Source organism: Camelus bactrianus, chromosome 30 (assembly GCF_048773025.1).
Source record: "Camelus bactrianus isolate YW-2024 breed Bactrian camel chromosome 30, ASM4877302v1, whole genome shotgun sequence".
Lineage (NCBI taxonomy): Eukaryota > Metazoa > Chordata > Mammalia > Artiodactyla > Camelidae > Camelus > Camelus bactrianus.
Genome location: NC_133568.1, coordinates 8,431,153 through 8,457,331, shown reverse-complemented (window position 1 = coordinate 8,457,331; position 26,179 = coordinate 8,431,153). Strand labels below are relative to the sequence as shown.

Below are 26,179 nucleotides of genomic sequence, written 5' to 3'. Positions count from 1 at the left end.
TCCATCCAAGTTGATGCAAATGGCATTATTTTTTATGGCTGAGTAGTATTCCATTGTATAAATATACCACAACTTCTCTATTCAGTCATCTGTCAGTGGACATTTAGGTGGTTTCCATGTCTTGGCTATTGTAAATAGTGCTGCTATGAGTATTCGGGTGCAGGTATCTTTTTGAATTGAGATTCCCTCTGGATAAAATCAGTTTGTCCCTGGTGAAGGTTTCCCTACTACGTCCAGGACCCTCCCTGACCCAGTCAGTGCCTTTACCTCCCACTACTCAAGGCCCTAGGACTTTAGCCCTCCTGCCTCTCTCCTCTACCTTCTGACAACCAAAACATTCTGGCCTAGGACTCAATCTCAAAGGCTTCTAATCTTTGACTTAAAAACAATTAATTAAGGAACCTAATTCTTACTAGAGTGATAGCTGACTAACATATTACCCCTCCCGGTGACAGAATATTTTGCCTAACTAAAACAAACACTTCCCTAGAAACTGTCAGGGAGTGACATAAAAGGCATTTCAGGCAGCACGACAGGTCAGTTAGGGAGAGGAAGATATTTTTGGTTCGCCAGGTTTTTCAGCATTCTCAAGCCACGACATTCTGATGAGCTAGGAGAGCCAATCTAACACACATTCATCTGTGTGTTCTCACCAAGCCCCAGTGCCAACTGCTTTTGCATTCCTGGTGCACCAGGAACCTGGGAAGTACCAAGAAGCTCTAGAATTTACAAGGCAAGAAGACAAAAATAACCCAAAGGGAAGGAACTGTAAAGAGTTGAGCGCTAAGTCTGTGCTATCAGCTATTGGTGCTACTAAGGACTCAGAGAGGGAATAGATTGATGTTGTGGAGAATGAGTCCCTCTCTATGGTGGGAGGAAACTGGGTGTAAAGTGGAGGTAGAGTGCGCACATGGAATGTTCCAGGCCTTTTAAACCTCAGAAGCTTCAAGAGCCTGTCTCCTCAAATCTACCCAGACTGGATTTCCCTTTGCCACAAGGACTGCAGGAAGCTTGCTTCCAGTCTGGCAGGGCACAATCCTTTAGTATAATCATGTGCCTTCAACTGCCCCTTGGGAGAGCTGTGTTCTCAGCCAGAACCCTAAATTCATCCTGTTGAACTGTAAGAAGCAGGAACACCTATGAGACAGCTTACCATCCTGGCAGGCTCCAAAGAGATTGCCCCTGGCTACAATGGGGTGGGGATGCGCGGTCCCTGCCAGGGCTACCCAGTCCACAGAGTCTAGGGGCAGAAAAGACTGGCTCTGAGGGCTCACCCCAGCCAGTCCCAGGCCTCTGCCCTGCTCCTGTCTCCCCCCAAAACAGGGCATGGGCCTGTCCAGCCCTCCCTTCCCCATCGCCGCCTTCTTCTCCTCCCTCTCTCCAGTCTTTTGCTACCTCGTCTTCTCCCCCCTCCCCTCGTGTTGTGCCCCAGCATCCCTGCACTCGGGCTCACATTTTCAGTCCAGCTGCTTGCCATCCCCTGCCCTGGGGCTCCCCTCCCTGGACTCTTCTGGAGGGGAGAAGGAGTTATCACCCCACAGGGCGACCCTCAGCCAGCACAGGCTGGAGCTGGTGCATAAATGTCCAGCTTCTTTCCCGTAGGCGGACAAGTCCGTGACCTGTTCTGCAGGGGTCCTTAGAGGCCACCAGCAGGACCATGCCCCGTGGCCTCTATGGAGACTGACTTGGTAGCACACCCTGGGGTGTCTCTCCCTCCTTCCCTGAGCCCCTCTTCCCAGTCCCTCCCTCCTGTTCCTGGGGAGCTTCCCCAAATCAGCTACCTGTGTGCAAGCTCTGGTCTCAGAGTCTGCTATAGGGGAGCCCAAGCCCACGGCTCTCCCTCCTCGCCCCAGCCTCCCCCGCCCCCACTCGGCTCCCTCTCCTCTCTCTGCTGCTCTGTCCTCTCAATGTCTGTTCTCCTCTCCTGTCTCCCTCGGGGTCAGCCGGTGTGTCCCCAGGTCCACTGAGAGTGAGGAGTTTAGAGATTCCGTCGTCACCACGCTGTCCCTGGGGAGCTCTGGTCTGACATTGAGGGAGAGGAGGGCACAGGGACAAGCGGGGCTACAGAGACAAGAGGGAGCCTGCGGTTTCTGAGAAGTCCCACCTGGGCTGGGGGTGACCCATCAGGCCTGAGAGAGAGACGTGTGCAAGTCGGGTCCCCACGGGGCACCATGTTCCCTGGAGGTAGTCCTGGCTGCTGGCGGGCTCCCCTGGAGCTGCACAGCCTCACCCTCGCCCCCCACCGACGGGGCTCAGTCCTCAGGGAGCTTCTCCTCCAACCCCTTCAGGGTGCCTCACCCTCCCCGGGGTGTCTCGCCACTCACCTAGAGCAGCCCCTCCAGTCTCCATCCCTATTGAGGGAACAGTGGAAGAATCTCCTCACTGAGGCCCTTAGTCTCAGGCAGGAGGAGTCCACTGGCTGAGGATGCTCCTTCTGAGGCTGCCCCAGGCTGCTGGGAGGGCACACCTCACAGTCTCAAGAATGCTAGCCCATTCCCCAAACTGCCACATTCCAGGCCACATGTAAGGGGACTAGGGGACAATGAAGCCAATTCTAGGCCAGTTCAGGCCTCAGCAAAATTTCTGGGGCAGAAGAGGGGGTAGGGGGAGCAACATTGTTTACGGGGGACCTAAACAAATGATCCAGAATTCATTTCTAGTGAATGATAACCTAGTCCTCCAACTCAAGTAGGAAAGAAACATCACTTTATTTATGTCCCATAAACCAACTTAATTTCTACCCAAAGGCACCCACCTGGCAGGGAAGTCCATGTCGGTCATGGCTGATGCTTCATTTCCCTTTCCCCGCCCAGGACCCCCTGAACCCAGGTGCCTGGACAGTTAGGGTAGGGTCTAGTCTTCCATCCGGGCAGATCTGTCATTTGCTAAGGCCCAGTGGTGAGTGGTAGCTGGGTTGTTTCCAAGTCACGTATGGCAAGAAATCATTGCCAAGTCCTCCCACCCCACGCAGGTGGACGGGCCACCTCCATCATGGGTGGCTGTGCGGGGCTGAGGTCAGCCACACTTCTATCCCCTTCCAGGCCCTCATGATTTCCTCTCTGTCAAAGGCCATCTCCTCTCCTCTCCTTACCTCCTCCCTTCCCCACAACACACATGAAACCCAGTGAGTGGAGATTTTTAAGGACAAGAAGTGTTATTGACATCAGTCTCTCTAGCATTGCACCAAGCCTGAATCACAGAAACTAGAAATTATCAATCTGGCAGTCCACTCGAAATGGAAGAGGTGGGCAGAATGCTACCAGAAACACACAAATTAATAAGTCAACACATCATCCTGCCACTCACTCATTCTCCAGCACGTTATGGACGCCCGCTTTGGAGCCAAGCACCTGCCAGCACTGGGGACACGGACACAGAAGGAGTCCTTTCTGGTGCAGCACTCAAGCCAGTCTGTCCCAGTGGGGAAGACAGAGTGAAGTCACCTAACATTAGGACTATGTGACCACCTAATGGGAATACACACCCAGAGTCACAGGAGCCGAGACGAGGGAGCTGCCTGTGCCCGGGGAGGACGGGGCTGGGAGGAGGCATCTGAGCCAAGACTCTGCAAATGGGGATAATTTTCAGCATGGAGAGGAAGAGGCAAAGCTTCTAGGCAGATGTCATGGTGGAATCAAAGAGCCAAGCCTGTTGACCACTATATACAAAAATAGATAAAAAACAAAATTTCTTCTGTAGAGCACAAGGCACAAATTTGAGAGTTTGAGATTTGCAAATGTTAGCCACTGTTTGTAAAAATAGATTTAAAAACCAAATCTCTGTATAGCACAGGGAGCTATATTCAGTATCTTGTAATAACCTTTAATGAAAAAGAATAGATGTATGTAAATGCATGGCTGGGACATTGTGCTGTACATCAGAAACTGACACATTGTAACTGACTGTACTTCAATTAAGGAAAAAAAAAAAAAGAGCCAAGCCATTCTGGGAATGAGCAGGCCTGGGGGCACGGTGCTCATTTGGGAGTGATGAGGGAAACAGTGAGAGAAGAGTCTAGAAAAAAGAACAAAATCCCCAAGGAAGATTTATTTGTAACATGAGCTGGGATGGTTCTTTCTTTCTTTTTTTCTTGCTAGGGCAGGGGTGGCGGTGCAGTAAATAACCCTCTTTCTCTCTTCCTCTCCTCAAGTTTGGAACCAACTGAGAAACAAGACACAGGAAACAGGTGAACATTTAAGTGTGAAGTTTATGGTAAATAAAAGCTAGATTGGAGGGCACAGTACAAGTGGGCAGGTGCCATGGGCTTCCTAACACCCCACGGCCACTGTGGACAGACGTTCACCCCACCGCAGCCTCAGCCCTTCCCTCAAGGAGCAGATTTGCTGTCTGGTGGGCAGGGGGCAGGTCCTAAAGAGTACTAGTATTGTATGAAGTCACTAGGACTGCCATCGTGACGTTCCACAGACTGGGTGACGACATAAATTTATTTCCTCATAGCTCTAGAGCTGAGAATTCCAAGACCAAGGAGTCAGCTGATTTGGTTTCTTCTGAGGCTTACAGTTGGCCTCCTTCTTTCTGTGTCGTCACATGGTCACCCCTCAGTCTGTGTCGTCTGTACCCTAATGCCCTCTTCTAAGGCCACCAATCATAGTACATTAGGGTACAGCCGAACAACCCCATTTTCACTTAATTACCTCTTCAAAGGCCCTATTTCCAAACACAGCCACATTCTGAGGTACTGGGGCTGACGGCTTCAACATATGGATTTGGGGGGACACAGTTCAGCCCATAACAGGTTCCCAGCTGGTTTTAGCACAGTGTGCTCAGGTCCATCCCTCAAACTTTCCAGCCCTGTGTCTTTCTTCCCGAGAGAGACAGAGGCCAGAGAGACTCCAGGACTGTGGCTCAGACACAGCCCCGTCCACGTGGACGCACAAGGAGTGAAGAATGGAGTTCCATGTGACACTCTACATCCCTCTGTGGGGGCTGACGTTATTATTGTATTCTGAAATAAAGGGCAACCTCACGTCTACGTGGAGATTAAACTTTTCATGATGCTTTCACATCTAAAACAAGCATGAAAAAAGGTAGAAGAGTTTTCAGAAATCACCTAATCACACTCTGTCCTTTTACAGGTGAAAGAACCCAGGCCCGCTCTGAGTCCGGCCGGGGGCTGCGCGGTTCATCCGTGGCCACCCGTCTTCCAGCACGTCCACATCTCACAAGTTCATGTGACTTTAAGGTCCCCAACAAAGAACTTTCCTCCACCTTTACATCCTCTTCTCCGCAGCACCTATTCTGAGGATCAGCACAACTTTTTGTTTGTTTGTTTTTCAGTGAAAACCTCTTATTGGCCTTTTGGATAGAAATGGGAATTTATTTGCCAGGAAGGATGATTGCATCAGACTTCTGCTGGAACTAGAGCGTGGCCTCCTCTTTGCTGATTTTGTGTTTGGCTCCAACACATCCTGTCCTGCTTCTTGTCTGCGATGCTGAAACTGACCTCCCTAGCACCACGTACAAGTCCACGACGTAGACACCAGTGCTTGGGTCATATTTGATCCCCAGGGCGATGTGTTCTTGGAGCCCAAAACCAAAGTTTCCGGCATCTGAGAGGTTATTTTTCCTTAACTCGCAACTTTAAGACCTTTTTCCAGGATTTCTTCTGCCTTGGCCCCTGGACTGTGCAGTGGACAGCAATCGTTTCATTTCTCCTGATGCCAAAGGATCTGACGGTGCACCTAGCTTTGGAGAACACAGGGGTCTGGCCTGTGAGCTGCTCCAGCACCCTGGCTGCCTGGGTCCGTCTGTCTGCACTCTCCCCCACACAGATGAAGGTCCCACGTGGGGTTCTTTTCATCTGGATTCTGTGCCATGGTGGGAAACAGGAAGAGACAGCACAACTCTTTGAAAAAGGGAATTGAAGTCAAAGGGATTCTGAGTGGCTAACTACTCTGGGTGGACTCAAGTTGCGTGGCCTAAGAAGTGTGTTTGTTATATTTGCATTCATTCCCTGGTGCTCAGCCCACGGTCCGGTCCACAGCAGGTACACTCAGTTCACATTAGCCACGTGCATGAATGAATGAGTGACAGGGTTGAAGAGCCAGAAGACTAGAGACTGAAAATGTCGTTTTTTTCAGAAGTGGGTGAAGAGAGACACTTCAAACAATAAAGAGCCCTGAACTTGGCATTGATCTGAGGCCTCCGCTGGGCTTGTACCCTGGCACCTCTCCCCACCCCGCAGGGATCTTTCAAGGTCATCTTGGGCTCTGTCCTCTCCTCCATCCCTATATCAAATTTGTTTCCAAGTTCTCTCGTATCTCCTTCTTTTCCATCTCTGTTGCCACATCCTGTCCTGGGCCCTTATCGCATCATGTCGGTCTGGACTCATGTGTCGGGGCAGGGTTGAGCCCAGAGGTCTGCGGGGCAGCGAGGGGCCTATCTCAGTAGATCAGGCTGCCATGGACACTTGTTCTGTGTTCCCTCCCCGTTTTGGGCCTACATCTTCCTCCTTATCGGCTCCTCTCATATGTCCTCCCCGCCTCCTCCTTCCAGCCGGCTCCCAGCTCCCGACTCCCCATCCTTTCAGGCTTCTCTCCTACCTCGCCAGGGCCCACCCCTTCCTAGGGTTTCAATTAACTAGCTGCCCATAGAAAGATTCCAGCAAATTTATTCTCCCCGAAATAGAAGTGACCCATAACAAGGCTTAATGAGATCATCCCCCAAGGAATTTAATAAGGGCCCATGGCTTCAGCCAGTGAAATGAGAGTGTCAGCTGTGTCTGAGGGAGGGTTGGGGGGAGGGGAGGCTGTTGCTCCACCTCCGGGGGACAGCGGTGGCTCGGGGCCCCTATGACAGGCGGAAAGAGTGGGGAAAGCAGGGACACACGGCAGATGGGCTCAGTGAACACAGAAGCAGAAGCACGCCCTCTTCAGAGGTTTGCCAAGAGCTCACAGGAAACCTGATGCCCTCCCTGACTCAGCTCCCTATGAGTTTCCCAGGTCAGTTCCTGGTGACACCTGCCAGAGAGCTTCAGGTGTCTGGAGGTGAAGATGGCTGGGAATGGACCTCTGGTTCCCCCCTAAACCAGCAGAGACGGGGCAGTGCCCAGCATGGTGGAGCTTCCCTCAGAGCAGGGAAAAGAGGATGCTTACTTGTTCCTGCTTTTGAAAGACGATCCCCTCTGTAGCCAGGAGTGGTGCCAGCTGCGGTCAGTGTCCAGCCTGGCAGATGGGTCATCGGGGACTCGGGGGGAATCCTCGGCTGTCTGCATTTTTCTCAGCCTGTGCACTTTATTGGCACCCGCAGCCCCCAGCCCCACATCTGCTCACCCACTAGAGGATCATTCTCCCTTTTGCCAACACCAAAGCAGCCAGCATCTCATAGAGTCTCCAAAAACTAGAGCTGGAAAGATTCCTACGTGCGACCTCAGCCCACCCTTTCCCCCAACTTGCAGATGAGTGGCTGGAGCCCAGGGAGGTTGAGGGCTGTCTCTAAAGTGCTAGTTCTCTGTGTTGCATGACCAAAAACCACAGTCTGGGGGATTAAAACAAAGCACAGTTATTAGCTCAGTTTCCATGGGTCAGGAGTGTGAGCTTGGCTTAGCTGGGTCCTCGGCTTCAGAGTTTTTGGCTCTGCTGAAATCAAGGTATTAGCTGGGGCTGTCATCTCATCAGAGGCTCGAGTGGGGAAAGATCTGCTCCCAAGCTCCCTGAGGCTGTTGGCAGAATTCCTCTTCTTGCTGTTGCAGGACTCAGGTGTTTGTTTTCTTGCTGGTGGTCAGCAAAATGCTCTCAGTGACTAAAGGCTGCCCACAGTGGTCCTCTCCCAGCATGGCAAGTTCTTCAAAGCCAAGTTGGAGTCTCAGCCTCAGGGAGGGCCCAGTATCTCTTTTAAAGCTTTTCCCTGATTAAGTCAGGTCCACTCAGGATAAATAGAAATCAGCTGATATGAGATCTTAATTACATCTTCAAAATCTCTTCACCTCTGTCATAGTCTATTAGTGAGAAATAAGTCACAGGTCCGGCACACACCCAAAGTGCAGGGGTTTTACAGAGCAGGGATAAATGCAGCAGATGTGGAGCTTAGGGTCACCGCATCAAATGTCACATGGCTAGATAAAAGCAGAGACAAAATATAGCACCTAGGTTTCTCACAGAAGCAGGTCCCAGACCAGTTATGTTTCTGATTTCAGAATGTTCCAGAATTTAAGAAGACAATCAGGCACTTACACCACGGACTCACAACACCTGTGGTGGCGTCTGGGTCAGCACTCTGTAATCAAATGCTGCAGCTTTCTGCAGTGAAATATATAATTACTCACACCAAGTGGTACATGTAGACCAAAATTAGCTACATGGTGGTTCAGGGGAGGTTTTGCCACCAAAGAAGTGCAGGTCAGATTAGGTTTTGCCAAATGAATTATGAAAGACCTTTGGGTTTTTAGAGTTTTGAGGCTTTGGAAATTCCAGTAAGGGACTGTGAACATCTAATAACCAAGGCTCATTGAGTTCTTGACTTACACAAGATTTGGGCTAAGTCTTGTGCATTCTCACAACCCTGTGGATGGAGAATATTTTAAAGATATTATATCCATTTTCCTCTCCTTATTCAAGCGGACTGTGCCTTTATTGACTTGGGGGTGGGGGTATTACTGAACTGGTATTGGTTGACTGGACTTGTGCTGGGGTCCAAGCCTGGGCCAAGATCCCTCGTCTTGGCCAGGGAGGTTCTTCCTCCGATTGCATTTGCATAGCCAATAATGAAACTGATCCTGAGACTGGAACAGCATGAGCTTTATTCGATGGCCAAAGAATGGAGGAGCAGGAACCTAGTTCACAAATCAATTCTCAACCCAATTACAGTGGAGACACCAAATGTATAGGAGGGTCGAGGTAAAAGGGAGGGATTTGGAAGGAACATTCATGAGTTATCTGAGAACAGGGGTGTGGTTTGGACCTGGCACTGATACCACTCTCCTTTTCAGTCCTTGTTTGGGCTTTTTCCAGTTGTTGCCATGGCAATCGTCAACTGTCATGGCGCTGGTGGGTGTGTCATTAGCATGCTAATACATTCCAATGAGCGTACAATGAGGCTCAAGTTCCACTGGAAGTCAAATCTATCACCACCTTGGGTGTAATTGGTTCTAGCCAGATCTTGTTTTTTTTTTTTTTTTTTTTTTTATCTTTGCAGCTTCCTTCTGAAACTTAGATAAGAGTAATTGACTTCTATTTGGGGAGGGGCATGGGTATGATTCTGGGGCAACAGCCTTGGAAACAGGGGGAGGCCGGGTGGGAAAAGAGCTTGAGTATCTCTCCTGCTTCTCTGTTCCCAGAGCTGCTCCAGCCCCAGATTGGGGAGGGGATGTGGGGCTTTGGTAAAACATTATGAACAAGCAAAACCCAAAATAAAACAAAATAAAACACTGGAAATTGATGCCTTAGCCTAGGCTAGAGGGGAGGAAAGAGCATGGCTGGAGCTCCCGGAAGCCCACCTGTGCTGGCGGGGCCCCACGGGTAAAGGCTGCATGCTGCGTCTGGGGAAGCTGGAGGCCTGGGTGGCCTCCGTGTGCTTCTCCTAGGATGGAGGCGGGGAGTCCTGACCGGGCACTGACTCCAGCTGTCCTTACTGCTCTCTCATAATGTTGTATAAGTGAGGCCTCGCCTTGTAGTTGGAACAAGTCTCCTTGTCTCTCACTCAATACAGACCTTGCTGTTGAAAAGACAGTGCTCAGTAAGCAAGCACTCGCTCACTGACTTTTCAGTGAGGACTTGAAAGGTGGTGGGGGCTGGGGGATGCTCTAGGCCCCTCCCTCTAGGAGTTCCTGTGTGGTTAACATCCTTTGAAGGGTTTGGTTTGGGAGACCCTCTGATCTATTTCATTACAGCCTGGGTCAGGTTTCATTACATCATCCTCCACTCAAGGCACCAGAGCCTCGTGACAAATTGGTACAACCCGCAGGCCTGAAGTGGGACAGTGGTTTGTATGCTGGGCTGCGTCCCCGTTGGAGTGACTTCCACCATGTGATTTTTGACGCAGGCCCCAGAACCCCAGGGATAGCCTTTCAAGGAATGGGTTTGTCCTTTTTCTTCCCCCTTTGAAAATATTTTTAAAATATGACTGCCCCCTGGTGGCTAAAATTACGTACGTAAATGCTCTGTGCCCTTCGGACACAGTCCAGCGGCACAGGAATGAGGGAACAGCTGGGTCGGGTCACTGAGTTTGTTTGGGATTAGGGTGGGAGAGCTGGAGGTGACAACTTTTTCTGTGCTTACTGGCACAAAAACCAGACCAGACAGTTATTTGGATCTGGATCGTTTTGGCTATAAACTTCTTGAGGGCTGGGCATCACTTCTGTTTTGGTTTCGTGTTTTATCCGAGCGTCTAGCAGAGTGTCTGGCACACAGTAATGGCTCAGAAATATTACTGAATGAATGGGTGCACTGTGGGCCTGCCTCAAATGGGGTAACCACAACCTCATTCATTTTTACCTTATTTTACTGCCTCTTCATAGATGCTGAAAAGGCATTCGAAAAAATTCACCATCTATTATTTATTGTTAAAAAACGCAGTAATTTCAGAATAGATGGACTTCCTTGACGTGATAAATAAATAAATCTGAACCCAAGCATAAAGGTAAAGCCCCTTTAGTAGAAGAATCTCCCCTCAACTCAGGAACACAGCAAGGCTGTTCCTTTTGGCAGGTTGTATTTTTCCAAAGGTGACAGATCACAACAATATCTTCCTTCCCACATGCTCTTCTTAGAATATAATCCTGACTATCCATCCACTGGGCAGGGATTCCATGTCCCTTTTTCTTGACTCCTTAGGTGGACATTTTTAAAATTTTTTTTTATTGAAGGATAGTCATTTACAATGTTGTGTTAATTTCTGTAGGTGGACTTTTGACATAATATGGTGGAAGTGAGGTTTTCTAACTTTCAAGGTTGATCATAAGAATGCTATACACTTCTGCCTTGCTCTGTTAAAATTTTCACTTTTAAAAGCCAGCTATCATATTGGCAAGAAGCCCAAAGTAACCATCATGGGGAGACCACACAGAGAGGTCCTGTGTAAGCGTTTCAGCCAGAGGCTGACAACTTGAGACCCCAGCCCAAAGCCAGCAAAAACTGCCAGACAAGTGAGTGAAGACATCTCCGATGACTCTACCCCTCAGCTCTTAAATCATCCCTAGTCCTTAAATCCCCCCAACTTGAGGTACCAGAGAGTAAGGCGCAAAAATGAGCAATGCCCACGGTCCCGCGTCCAGATTCCTCACCCACAGAATCCATGATTGTTTTATTCCCTTTGGGGGTAGTTCATTACACAATAATGACTGAAACATTTGCTGTTACCGCCATTACCACATTGGTATTTCCATAACAGGATAGTGCTTCCTGAGAAAAAAATTAGAAGAACCAAGATTGATAAGGAGGAAGTAAACTTATCATTATTTGCATGTGAAATAATTACATAGCTGGAAAAGCCAAGAGAATCAACTGAATTATTATTAGAAGAATAAGAGAATTCAATAAAGGGCTAGGTTCAAAACCTAATTTCTTTCATTTGTACTTACATTCATGACCAAAGTTGTGACTCCTGTTGTCAAGATTTCTGTAACGTTGGCTACTTGCGATTGGAATTCTAATTTAGAGACACCATCAGTGGCGAATACACACTGGTTGCCAGTTTAGCAAAGAAAGCAAAATACAAGACACCCAGCTAAATTTCAGTTTCAGATAAACAACAAGGGAAGTTTTAGTGTAACTATCCCCCATGGGTTCTGTTTATTAGAAGGAAGTTAGCAAGGTCAGCCCTCAACATGAGGGGTATAGACAAAGAAGAGGATACCAGAAGGTAGGGGTCACTGGGGGCCATCTCACAGGCCCTCTGCCATCCCCTACTTCGTAAATTTCCTAAGAAGTCCACTTTATCCCAAACAGATGCTGTTGCCCAGAGAGCAAGCCTAGATACCTCCTCTCTGGAATTCCTTCCTTGGGCGATGATTTTATGAGACGCACCAAGGGCTTAGAGGTTTTCCCACTAGGTTTTCATCTACCCAGTGTTGAAGTGAATTAGTGTGTTATTACTTGCGTCCTATGTGAATAATAAAAGGGGAGATGAAAGATGAATTACAGCGTTTGCACTTTATATGTCCACAGTGTTGCTGAGGTCTGTAAGTTATAAACATACGTATTGATGTATGTATCATTTCACAGCCTGATTATATCAGGACTGTGAGATGATATTTACTTCCTATAAAAGGATGTGAACTGAAGTGGCAAACTTTAGACCAGGCAGGGTAGAATAGAGAGGTTTATGCTGAAGCATAAATATGAGCGTATGTGAATGGATTAATCCTTTTGCTGAGAACTAGAAAGCCTAGAAAGATGAAAACAGAACGTTGTGTGCGAAAGTGTCAGAGAGCTGCCCAGGAGCCAAGATTCCAGAGAGAAGGGGACTCTCAGGGCTGAGCATCTCCCTTTGAGTAATGTGCTGAGTCATAAAGGGTGAGGAATGATGAAAAACTGAGCAAAAATTGGTTGCCAAGAGGTGGGCATCTGAATACAGTATTTGGTGGTGTCGACAAGCTGGGAAGGAAAAATCTGGAGTTTTGGAAAATCGAAGCAGTCAGAACTTGAATGCCAAGATCTCAGAAAGGAAGCTCAGAGAAGAGAACCCAACATCTGAATTGTTCTTTTTTTTTTTTTTTTTCTTCTCCTTAAGGTATTCTTCCATATGTAAGGAGCACAGGTTAAGAGGCAGAGGACTGAGCACAGGAATTAGCAGTCTCATACTGCTGGGGATAAACTTGGGGGTTCAGAGGCCACAATAGCAGAGAGGTCGTGTGGAGCAAGCCCTGAAGGGCGAGACCCTAAAAGCAAGTGTGAACTGGAAATAAAACATACCTTACTGGGTGGGGAGGGTATAGCTCAGTGATACAGTGCATACTTAGCATGCTCTAGGTCCTGGGTTCAATCCTCAGTACCTCCATTTAAACAAACAAACAAATAAACAAATCTACTTAATTACCCCCCAAAGATAAATAAATAAAATATTAAAAATAAAAATAAATGAAAATATTAAAAACAAAAATTAAATATTTTAAAAATAAAGTCTATTAATAATAATTAAAAAAAAATAAGCCTCACAGGTACTGAAACCCAACCTTGCTTTAGCTCAATCTCTGCTCCTATTCAAACTGCCTGCCGGAAGTTAACGGAGGCAGACTCTGTCATAGACTGCGGGGGGCTTCAAACTTGAACTTGTATTAGAACCAACTAGAGGGCTTGTTAAAACACAGATGGCTTCAACAAAACAAAAACAAAAACAAAAACCACAGATTACTGGGATCTGTCCCAGAGTTCTGATTCAGCTGACCTGGGGTAAGACCAAGAAATTTCACTTTCAACAAGTTCCCAGGGGATGCTGATGTCAATGATCTAAAAAGCTCTCTAGTTCTTCATCCTCAGTATCTGATACCCAATCAAAAAATTATCCAGTCAAAAATTACCAAAAAAATACCTTGTCAAGAGAAAGGACCAAGAAAAAAAGAAGACTAGCAGGAGACCCAGGGAGATGAAGATGCTGCAGTTGCCAAACATGGGCTTTAAAATAAATGTGATGGATGTGTTCATGAAAAGACAAAATGGAGAGCTTCATCAGAGAACTGGAAGTTACATATTTTTCTTAAAAAAAGAACAAAATGGGAATTATAGGCTGAAAAATAACAATCACTGAACTCAATAATGCAATAGATGTGTCTAACAGCAGATCGAGGACAAGATTAGTGATTTGGACTGTGCTCTACACTGGAAATTGACACAACATTGGAAACTGACTATAACTCAATAAAAAAGAAAAAAGATTAGTGATCTGGAAGACTGGTTAGTGAAAATATCCATGCTGAAGGAGAGAAAAAAAGATGGAAAAAATTGGAAAGAAAAAAAAAAAGGTCATGAGTTTTTTTTTTTTTTAACATTTTTTCATTGAGTTATAGTCATCACGTCATGAGTTCTTAATTTAGCATAGGTGAAGACAAATCTATGGACAGTACCGCCCCTCCCACAGGGCAGAAGGTTGGGTAAAGGACAGTTATTCTGAAGGGACCGGACATACATATGCCATGGTCCCCAGGTTTGTGCCACTAAGGCTGGACTTGCTCACGCAGTTGAATTTGGGAGGGAAAGTTTCATAAACCCAGAAATAGGGGTCTAATAAAACAGTAAAAGCAAAATGGTCAAAACCAGGTATGAAAAACTGGCTTCAGACAGATACAACCACTCAAAATGTATGATCTTGGATTGGAGAAACAATTGTTATGAGCACATGGAGACAACTGGATAAAACTGAGTATGGACTATATCTTAGATAATAAAAATTTAGCCAGGTTAAATTTCCTGAATTTGACCATTTTGCTGTGATTATCTAGGAATGTTTCTGTTCTTAGTAGATAAATGCAGAAGTATTTAGGGGTGTGGTTCTCTATAGACAGACAAGCAGTCCAGGGGTCAGAATTTAAGACAAAAGAACAGAGGCCCCCTCTCACACACGTACTCCAGACATGTGGGTATATTTGATGTTCCCAGGAAATATGCGGGTTAGAGACCTAGACATGGAGATAGAGCAAGAAAATTTAATTATGGGCTGCTTTAGATGCTTGCTCGCCCACCCCTCACATCCTCCCTGTCACACATCAATACAAACAGAGAGATGGTTGCCTGAGCCATGCCCCTGACTCCTCCATCATCCAGTCCACTTCTCTTTGCCCTCTGGACCCAGGTTTCCTGGCTTCCTGGATCAGCCTTTTTTTTTTTAACCCTAAATTTTACTGTAACAAATAACCAAAGGGGATTCATTTTAGATTCTGGAGATAAGAAGACATTAATTACATTAATTAATTATAAAATGTATACATTTAAAAATTTATATGACATGGTAAATTTCCTAGTTTTTTTTTTTTTTAAGAACCAAGTCTTGGCTTTGCTGATCTTCTCCATTGTATTTATTTTATTTCATTAATTTTTGCTCCTATCTTCATTTTTCCCTCCTGCTAGCTTTTCTGGGCTTATTTTGCTCTTTTTTCCCTAACTTTCTGGGATGGATGCTCTCATCACTAACTCCATCTGTGAATAAAAATGGCTTTACTTCTTCCTTTTTCATCTGTATACCTTTTATTCAACAGCTTTACTGAGATATAATTTACACATCACACAATTCACCCATTTAAAGTGTGTAATTCAATGGTTTTCACAGACATTTGCAGCCATCATCTCAAAAGGAACTCTGTATCCTTTAGCTATTACCCCCATCCCTCAACCTCTCTCCCCTAAGTAACTGTCAATTTGCTTTCCATCTCTATGTATTTCTGGACATTTCACATGAATGGACTCCTACATGTGACCTTTTGTGCCTGGCTTCTTTCACTTAGCATAATGGTTTCGAGGTTCATCCATGTTGTAGCCTGTATCAGTACTTCATTCCTTTTTGTGGCTAGGTAATATTCCATTGTATGGATATACCACATTTGTTTGTCCATTCATCAGTTGATGGGCATTTGGGTTGTTATGAATAATGCTGCTGCAAACATTCATGTATAAATTTTTGTGCAGACATGTGTTTTCATTTCTCTTGGGTACATATCTAGGAGCTGAGCTGCTGGGTCATATGGTAACTTGATATTTAGTCATTTGAGACCCTGCCAAACTGTTTTCCAAAATGATCCTACCATTTTTCATTGTTCCAATTTGTCCACATCCTCACCAACACTTGCTATTATCTGTCTCTTTCATTCTCTCCATCTCAGTGGGTATGAGATAGTATCTCACTGTGGTTTTGATTTTTATATCTCTGATAATTATGTCAAGCATCTTTTCATGTGCTTATTGGGCACCTGTATATCTTCACTGGAGGAATGATCATGATCTTGGATGTGGCAAAGGAAATTTTTAAGGTCAATTAGATAATCTTTAAGAAACTAATTGCTTCTTGATCACATGATAAAAAATTCTTAAAAGTACAAAAGGTACACAGTGAAAAATCTCTCTCACTTCTTCTCTACACCACATCTGTCATGGTTTGATTTTATTTATGGAAGTTTCAGTATTTCAAAAATTTCAAACATTTCAATCATTTTACTTATGGCTCTGGAATATTGGTCATATGTTTCTGACACTGTGAGTACTTAAAAAATCACAACATTAAAACTCCTCCATGATTTCTTTTACTATCTTTTTTTTTTTTTTAATATTTAAATCTTCAATCCCTTGGGATTATCCTGACATAAGGTGTGAAGTAAAGATCTAGCACCACGTGTTGAATTATCCATCTCTCTGCTATCGATTTAAAAGGTCATCTTTCTCATAAACTAAATTCCTGCATATATTAACATTTGAAGGTAGGCAGGTGAGCTGATCAGAAAGAATGACAGCAAATCCCAGGAGAGGGAAGAGTGGGAGAAACATAATAGAAGCTGCAGAATCTTTCCCATTCACTTAGTTGATCTAATGAGTGACTGCATGACAGCTGTCGTAGCGTTCACCTAAAAGAACTACTGAAGGGCATTTAATCACCAGCAACATAGAAAAAACAATTTTTTTTAATATGAAAACTATGAATCTGGGCATAAAAATGCAATATACAACCAGAAACCACTATTTTGTCAATAATGATATTATTATCTCCTCGAAGAACATAGAAATTGGATTACTAAGGAATGGCATGAGGAAACAATTCTTTAAAGTCCTATTCAATTGACTTTGTTAAGAAAGATGAAATTTACTTGGCTCTGGTCACAGTTCCATCATATTTACTTTCTTTGTAAGTTCCGCTTCAATGGTATCCTAAAAGGAGAAAGAAACACCATAACAATTATAAATAAGGACATAAAAAAGGTGCTCTAACTTCTAACATTATTTAAAATAAGAGAAGCAAGTGGGGAGGGTATAGCTCAAGTGGTAGAGCACATGCCTAGCATGCCTGAGGTCCTGGGTTCAATCCCCAGTGCCTCCACTGAAAAATCAGATAAATAAATCAATCTAATTATCTCCCCCCTGCAAAAATAAAAATAAATAATAATAAAGTAAAATAAAATAAGAAAAGCAAAAAGGAAAAACATTAAAACAGAAATTTTAAAAAATACCATTACAAATATTAAATATGCTTTGAGCTATTCCTTCCTCTTACACCTCTCCCCCTTCCCACACCCCAAAAGTTTTCAGACTCCTGATTCTAACAAACATCTAAAGGGGAAAAAAGAAAAACAAAACCCTGAAGAGAGATGAATGAGTCCAGTGATACATGAATAGACTTTTCTGACCTTTACTCCTTAGGCAACATACCTTCCACAGTGTCTCTGACATCACTCTTTTTTAAGTTTCTTCACCACTGTTCTCCTCTGGCCTAAATAGCCCAACTTGTTTCTGCAATTTTCTTTCACCCTCCTCTAATCCATCCTATACTATTATACACCTTATATTATTCCAGGATAATCTTCTTAAAGGACTGGCCTGATCAAAAAGCATAGCTTTGATCACATTTCTCTTTAACTTAAAAGACAAGGAAACACAGAATTGTCCCCTACAGCCTCCAAGTTCAACCCTCTTTATATTTAAGGTCCTTCATCTCATAAACCAGCTGACCTTCTTCAGCCCTATCTTCCATTGTATACTCCTAGGCAGCTGGACTGTATCACTTGCCAAAGCTTGGAAAAGTTCTCCATTTTTTAGCCTTCATGCTTTTGTTAATTCCTTTTGCCTAGAATATTCTGTGTCTCAACCAAACTTTTCCATCCAGGAAACTCTTTACAAATTTTTAAAAGATGACTATGTATTTTTTATGGAAAAGATACACACATATACCAATAAAGTATTAAAAGAGGCATGGGAAGGATACACAACTGGTTTACCTCTGAGTAGGAAGGAAAGAAGGAGGAGGAAGAGAGATTTTTAGCTTTACCAACATTTATTTTTTAAAAATCTTTAGAAAAAATCGAACTACTTACTAATTCTCGCTTTGCTTCTTCAATTTTCACCTGAGCAAGAGATGGATTCTTTTAAACAAAAATAAAATAAGGAAAGGTTATGTTGGCTCAACTAGGACTCAAGGGGAAAAAAAATACAACAATCCTTTTCAAAAGGCAGAAAACCCCACAGAAAGCATATCCAATGTACACACAATACTGAAATTCAGCCCAGACCTTAAGTCCCTAAATATGGACCTGGTACTTTCATGATCATTCAGTGCCCTTGGGGAAAGCTGGAGGAGATGACTTTTTCTTTTAATTCATAAAAATAATTACCGGCATTAAATCTAAATAGGACTCCAATTTTTTCTTCAAAGGTATAGTCTGTTGTTTTAGTTCTGCCAATTTCTAGGGGTGAAAAAAAAGAGTCACAGAGTAACAGAGATAGTCATAATACAACTAAACACTGTCCATTTTTGAAATAAAACATGACAAAGCATACATTAACATTAGGGTATTTTAAATAATGTATCAAATAAAGAGCTTCAAAGGCAAATGGATAACAAATGGAAATAATCCTTAGAAGACGCTAAAATAAGAAAGCTATACTCCCATTTATTAAGAATAGGATTTAAGTATGCTGCCTAGGAATACAAAATAATGTGGTTAAGAGGAATTAGGACATCATGGAAGAATTAAGAGTCTCAAATACATATTTATGAATTATCAATTTTAGATTCCAAAAACCAGAGTACAAAAAAATCTTAAGAATGAAGAAAATAAAACAAAACCCTCTGGGGGGAGGGTATAGCTCAAGAGGTAGAGCGCATGCTTAGCATGCATGAGGTCCTGGGCTCAATCCCCAGTACCTCCTCTAAGAGTAAATAAAAAATACACCTAATTACCTCACCCCACCAAAAAAAAAAAGAAAAAAGAAAAAAAAAACACCAACCCCCCCAAACAAACCAAAAACAAAGAAAAAACACCAAAACCCTCTATTTCTCCTTCTTCCCACAAAAATAGATAAAACCCTTTTACAACCTAAAACCCCAGAACTGTACTCCTCAGGAGTTTGCATCTTGCATTTTTACTATACACTGAAAGGGAAGAAAGAGGAGGACCTAGATAGTTAGCACAAAGTCCCTCAATACGTTTGTCCAATAAATAATAACATACAACTGCGTCCAGTAAAGCGTTTCTAGCACATAGTAATAAGTAAAGGGAACTAAACAGATGTTGACAACAAATATATACAGCTAGACAAGTAATAAAGATATAAATACTGGTGAACATAAAGTACAGAGGTAAAGGAAAAGAAATCAGGTCAATAGTGAACAAAGCTCTATAAAAAGAAACAAATGAAAAAGCAGATTCTGCGCTAAGATTTTAAAGAAAGTTAAGTTGGTAAGTTACAGTGAGCTCACCTCTGAAAGGGCGACCAGTGACTGATGAGACAGAGAAGCGTCCATTCCTCTGGCTTTAAGCTGCTCCTACAATTCCAAAAGAGAGAGCTCAGTTTAAAACATTATTTTGCCAGCGACCATCATGAAATAGTTTCAACATCTAACACAGTAAAGAGAAGCTACACATCATAGATGAAAAACTATACCTGTTTCTAAGCACTTTGACATTGCATATGAGTCCTTTCAGACAGTCAGGTTTGTGCCAAGATGGGTACAGTGCTTAAGAGCCTGAGCTTCGGGGCCTGGCTGCCTGCATCTAACTGGGGTCTGCTGCTCAGTAGCTGTGTGACCTTGGGCAAGTGACCTATTTCCTCTGCAGTTCCCTTGTCAGTAAAAAGGGAATAATAATATTGCCTAATTGTGAGGATGAAAGTCAAAAAGGAATGTGAAGAGAGCTAAATATATTCAGTCCTTCACACAAACCTCTGTAGCTCTGATTCCAAATCTGAACTCTTCTGACTTGGCTTTGAGGAAATGCATGTTCTGAAGACGACTGTCAACTTTGGCCCGTTCCGTAGACAAATGCAACTCTGCCTTCTCGAGATCCCTTTAAACAGTAAAGTTGAAAGCGTTTTTTTTCTCAGTGAAATTATTATTAAAAAGAAGCTCTCCTACTTTTTGGGTCAGCCAAGAGTAGATACCATACTTGCTGGATTTTCTACCATAAAATTTCTATCCCAGACTAGATACCATGAACCCTTCCAGGTCACCTTTCTCTCTGTGTTGCGATCTGGGATTTTTCTCAAGAAATACTAAATAATTTCAAGATTAATATATACCAATTATTCTTGGAGAAAGTTAAGTCTGCTGCTCAAAGAAGTGACTTAAGTCAATTTGAATTATGGAGGTCCCAAAGGACTCTCTCCTAAATGTTACATGATACAGTGCCTTGTATACACTGTCAATATTTATTGGATAAATTTAGACACCATCAAAGTACGTGTGCATACACATACTCCTGATCCACAGCATCTAATCTCTGGGGTCATAGGGACCTAAGGAAGGTCCAGAGCATCAACAGGGATACCAGAGCGCCAGTAAGAAAGGGTGACAAAGTACAACGTGACTTTAAATTGCACCATAGTTTATAAGCTAAAAGAAAAAAAATCATACATTTTGAAAATTATAGTTTATTTGTGAAAAAGAGCAAAAAAACTGTATAAAATAAACGGTAAAAGTATGTACCCAACCAACCCTACATTCACCCAAGTCACTATGTACTTAAACAAGCATTTTATCTTCCCATTCCTAGTGTGTTGTTTTAAATCTTATCTAATGTCAGAACTAAATCTTACAATGTCCCGTTACTGCCTTTATAATAAAAATTGTCATCATTTCAAACTCAATTACTTACTCTCGTAGACATTTTTCTAATACTAAAGTTGCAGTTAGATTTTTCTCGAGTTTTGTCAATTCAAGCTTGATTTCTTCATTTTTGGATTTGGTACGAAAAAGTTCAGAGGTCAAGTCATTCACTGCAGGGATAAAACTAAAAGAAGAATCTGATCACATAAACGGACATTAAGGGCAATAATTACAATTATTCCTGATTTCTACAAGTGATTTTATTTCTCTGTGATTCTTCTTTAACCATGCTGTTTCACATGTCTGTGCTATTTTACACACTATTCTCGTTGCCAGGAATAGCTTTCCTCAACTGGCAAATTTCCATTTGTCCTTCAAAATTCAAGTAAGATTGACTCCCATTCTGGAATTCACTACCCCTTCCTCTGTGCTTCCTGGCTACAGCCTGGACATTCCTGCGCTGTTTCAGCTGCCACAATACGTTATAATTTTACATAGCCATCTTTCCTAATGTACTATGAGCAGAGACCGTCCTTGCTGGCATTTATTATTCTATTCATTTCTGCTTCCTCAGTGTCGATCTGTATAGTTATATATGTATATATACATACACACGGAGTTTTACATACAAGTTTTATATACATAGTTACATATATTATGTGCCTAGAATATAATTAGTATTTGATGTCTGCCGAATTGGCTTAATTCAAGTCTAGATTCTGCTGCCAGACAGCCTACATATTCTTATACCTAAAACTCTACTGTTTAAGCATATATATAAATTCCAAGCCTTATATTAGCAGTTAGGCAGAATAGCTGTACAATTCTCTGCTTACAAGCTGCATTAGTTCCAGCTAAGATGTGGCCACCAGTGATAGTTCTGTGGACTTTGGAGTCTGACCGGGTTTGAATCCCAACTCTGCCATTTACTAGCTCAGAGAAATTATTTAGCCCACTGCTCCTGAGCCTCAGTTTCCCCTGAAGGTTATTGGAAGAATAATGTCATTATGTAGGTAAAACGCCTGTCATGAAGAACGAAGATCTTTAACTTACTCTAACCAGTAGGGTAGGGACATGACCAAATCACTACACTCAACCAGATGATTTCATCTACTGCTTTTCTTGCTGTTTATGGGAACAGTATAAGTGATACCTAACCCCTTTTCAAATATACATGAGAACCAGTCTTCAAAAACCTAATCCTGAAAGCAGAAAACATTAAAATTTAGCCAATACCAAGTTTATATGAATTAATTATACATACTCACTAGCAATAAGAAGTTAACTAAATTCAGTGTTTCTGCATATATTATTAATTTGATTTACTCCGTGAAACAAAAGGTCCTGAGGTCATGACCTTATAGCATACATGATTACAGAAATTAAAACTGTCACAAGAATTACCTAGCTAGTGAGGTATCCTTTGTTTCAAGGGCCACTGCACTGTCAACCAAAGTGTTCAGATACCTGGAACCAGTGCTAGAGAGGTTGGCAGGGGAAAAATTCACACTCTCCATTAGAAGGTCTTGAAGATGCTTGGCTGAAAAGATATAAGAGTTCTATGGTGACAAAGATCTTTGTTGTATTTTAATTTTTAACAGCTTTACTGAAATCTTCCAAGTATTATATAATACACCCACCCACATATAATTCAATGGCTTTTAGTATATTCAGAGTTAAGTACCATCAATACAATAATTTTGGAAAATTTTCATCATCCTAAAAAGAAATCTCACACTCCTTGGTCATCATTTTCCAACTGTCCAACCCACGAAGCCCTGGCAACCATACACAGGTTACACCGCAGGCCAGCTAGTCCGCCTGGGAGGACCAGAAAATGAGGCTTCCCGGAGGAGACATCCTGGGGTCAGAACAAATACCCAACACTGATCTCAGCAACCATTCCCTTCAGAGTGCCAGAATTTGACTGGATTAGTCTGTGGAGCAATTTGCCCTACATCATTGAAATGTTGTGGGCATTGTTGAAAACAACAGTCAGCTGTCAATTACTGGAACTCTACAGCTAGATCTGGACAGTAAAAGAGGGGAAGATAGTCATAACAACTGTCATCCCAGGGTGACACTTCGCTACCTAAAAAGAGGAAAAACTTAGAAAAGAGGAGTAATGATTAAAGTCCATGACGTGTAGCGTTAGGATGTCAACGGCGGCAGGGCTCTTCTGGATACTCAAGTATGGAAAATTCTGTCAAAACTGTGTATATATTACTAGAAAAATTTGCTATTTAATGTGTCACCCTAAAAAGGACTTAAGGTCAGACATAAATGATCTTACTTTGAAAATCCTTAGCATTTTCATTATAGAATATTATAGCAAAAAGAAATCTCTTGTAAAGTAAGATTTTTCTGGACTCAAAGCCCCTTTTGCCATACGGTATTTTAATAACTACTAAAATAAAATCATTTAAAAATTAGGCTTAAAAGCATATGGGACAGTGTGACTACAAAGGATGACCACAGGGGAGGTTTTTAGGGGTGACAGAACTGTTCCGCATCTTGGTGTGGGGGTGGTTCTCAGAATCCATGTGTGTTAAACCAGTACACCAAAACAAAAAGTCAATTTACTGTATGTTAATTTTTAAAAGAAAGTTGGGAAAAAAGTACATATACAATAGAATTACAATATAATTTGCTCTACATTCAAAACATCATATGTAACACATGCCACAAACCTGCTTAATTATTGGGAAAATATAGGTCTCACTTTTTTCTCTTTTGTATATTCCTACCCATAAAAAGTTTTTTTATTAATTTTTACTTTAGTGGCTTGTATTATAAAAACAATGAGTATGTTGAATACACTTTTTCAAACTACATATGCAGCAGAAAATTCTCATGAAATTCCATGAATACATAGTATCAGAATGATTTGTTCAAGTCTTATAGTGCCTGGCTGCCACCTAAGGTGTCCTGATGGTTCATTATAACTAAATCATGGAGACTGGAAAGAGACCAAAAGATACGTAATTGAAAAACCACAGGTATCTTATATGACAGGCTAATAAGCTTAGACTCTTCTTTCTTAGGGCTTACTGTTTTACTAACAAAGTACCAATAAAATATATACTATAATGAAATTTATGATTTATTGTTACTATAACAGAGTGTAAGACAAATCTGGGTAAAATAAAGAAGCAAAACTAACAAGGAGTCTACACTAAATCTTGTATACTTTAGTGTTATAAAATTTGGTTACCTCTAGTTATTCAAAATTATGTAATTAATCTCACCTTCTGATTCATATTCCCTTGCTTTCTGTTTCAAGTCATCTATTACCAGGCAGACATCCCTGTCCCGGACCCTGTTGCGTTCTGAAAGGTGATGTAAAATCTCCGTTGTCCGCGGATTCACCTCATATTGTGGAATGGGATGATCTCCAAATATTTTTTTCAACCACGCAGCAATCTAACCATTAAAAGGAATATAAACTTCATAAGCCTTGTTTATTGCAATGGCACGAAGTAAGTATGACCAAGAAATGATCAGTAGCAAATGAAATGCTTTCTATACTCTGGCATAGTATTTACTTCACATCCTAACTTGTCTTTAGGCGGGGTTAGGGTTAGATACCAGATGTCAGGAAGTAAAAGGAGAGCAAGCACAATGAACAAAATTACCAGAAAACAATCCATCCTTTCCCAAAGCTACGAAAGCAGTATAGGCTATTATTTTGCATGACTCGAATGATTTTAAAGCTCTCTACACAGGTGCTAAAGCATGATTATAGGTGCAAAGTCGGGAATAAAAGAGTTGTCCCCCAAAACACCACAAGCCTGGGAGGCTCCTAGAGTTGGGATGCGAGAGGAGAGGCGGAAGGGGGTCAGGTGTCAAAAATCTAGCAGGAAAAGGTAGTGAACGGCGAGGCTCGGCTAGAACGTGAGTTTCGGTTCAGAAGTCCCACTCCAGTGAGCTGGGAGAGGTTTCGCACCAAGGGCCCCACAACCCATCCCAGGCCCGCGTCCCACCCGGGAAGGCCGGGGAAGGGAGGGGAACGCCCTTTCCAGGGCAGGGGGTGGGGGTCTAAGCAGAGAGAGGCTCACAGATTGTCAAGGCGGGACTAAAGATGGACCAGCGCAGTAGGTAAAGGAAAAAGTAAAAGTGCCGCGCCCAGGAGACCCGCCGGCGGGGCGGGTGTGTCAGAGACGCGGTTTCCTGCAGGCCGCAAATTCCACTCCCGCCTCGTCACCTGCGCCTCTTTCTCCTGCTTTGCTTCCATAGCCGCCGCTCCCGCCACTTCTCGAGCAGCTCCTCGCGAGAGAAGCCACCAGCTCGCCCCGACGACCCCGCCCACACACCGTTGGGCCCGCCCCCTGCGGAGCCCGGGATTTCTGGGAGTTGTAGTTTTTACCAGGACTCCAGGCGCTGAACCTTGGGCTAGGCTGGACCAAGGCTTCAGCGCTGCAAGCCTCTCCTCCCTTGCCACCTCCCCACTCGGCTCTGCATGGTGTCACCTCCAAGCCGAGAAGTAAAGCCGCCTAGAACCGGCTGTTTTTTCTTTCTTATATTTTTTATTTCTCACTTGAATCACTCGTCTTAAAAAAATACCTGAAACTTGTTTTTTGGATGCAAATGCTTCTTCTTCATTGAGTGCATTATCTTAAATTTTTATTTTACCGTGGCAATATGAGCTGCAGCAGTCTTAATCTTGTACCTCAGTTTCCAGTACCAAATAGCTGAATGTGTTGGAGTCACAGAACTGCTGGCACTGTCTCTGTCACTCAGACATTCTTCCATTCTTTCCTTGTCTTTCCCAAAGTTCTCTTTACCTTCCATCACACTGTAGTTAATGCTATGAGAGGTTCCTTATATTTCTATCGCAATGTAAAGTTTTCTGTGTTTTCCTGTTTTTGTTTTATTCTTACGGAACCCTGAAAATAGATGGACACACATTATTTTACCTATTTTCACATTAAAACCACACACAGACACACACAGACACATACACATACACACACACACACACACACAGATTATATGACTTGACTAAGATTAGGTGGTAGAGCTGGAATCAGACCACAGTGTTTTGACTCCAATTGGGTGTTTCAGTCTTCTCAGGTTATGCCACGTTGCTGTCCACAACCTTTCGTAGTGTACTGCTACATTAGGAAAGGTAGACAATGTACTCATCTTTCTGTGATGTGTGGTTTAATACCAAGTTTTGGATCAGACTTAGCACTAAATATCTTTCTCCTAACTCATAAGCATATTCTAAATGATTAAACTTTTCTTTTCAAGGTAATTTTACTATCTAGCCAATACCATATTGTATGACTTCAATTTTTTAAAATTTTTGTTTCAAATGTGTATCTGCTCATTAACTAAATTCCAGATAAGTTGGTACCCACCCTGAGTATGGGGGAAAAGTTATGCCCCTTGTCCACTTTCATCACTACAAATTTTACAAAATATCCCTGCAACTTTGTTTTTACAAACCAAAATGTTACCTATTCCTACTCCTAATTCCCAGGAG

The 26,179-nt window shown here is 43.0% G+C and overlaps 1 protein-coding gene across 1 annotated transcript; it reads right to left on the bottom strand.

Moving 5' to 3' along the window:
* Positions 1-16,540: 16,540 nt before the first annotated feature.
* HAUS1 (HAUS augmin like complex subunit 1) lies at positions 16,541-25,014 on the bottom strand. The gene is made up of 9 exons (XM_010961409.3): positions 24,896-25,014; positions 23,940-24,114; positions 22,096-22,231; positions 20,741-20,875; positions 19,810-19,933; positions 19,348-19,413; positions 18,260-18,331; positions 17,963-18,010; positions 16,541-16,802 (listed from the first exon to the last, which is right to left on the bottom strand). The coding sequence occupies exons 1-9, from the start codon at positions 24,923-24,925 to the stop codon at positions 16,752-16,754; spliced, it is 837 nt and encodes a 278-aa protein (XP_010959711.1). The 5' UTR covers positions 24,926-25,014; the 3' UTR covers positions 16,541-16,751.
* Positions 25,015-26,179: the final 1,165 nt, after the last annotated feature.

Coding starts and splice junctions, on each gene's coding strand:
- HAUS1 (XM_010961409.3), bottom strand. CDS start 24,925: ATGGAAGCAAAGCAGGAGAAAGAGGCGCAG. Junction 20,876..22,095: donor AAGGATACCTCACTAGCTAG/GTAATTCTTGTG, acceptor TTCTTCTTTTAG/TTTTATCCCTGCAGTGAATG. Junction 18,332..19,347: donor CACTGGTCGCCCTTTCAGAG/GTGAGCTCACTG, acceptor TTTCACCCCTAG/AAATTGGCAGAACTAAAACA.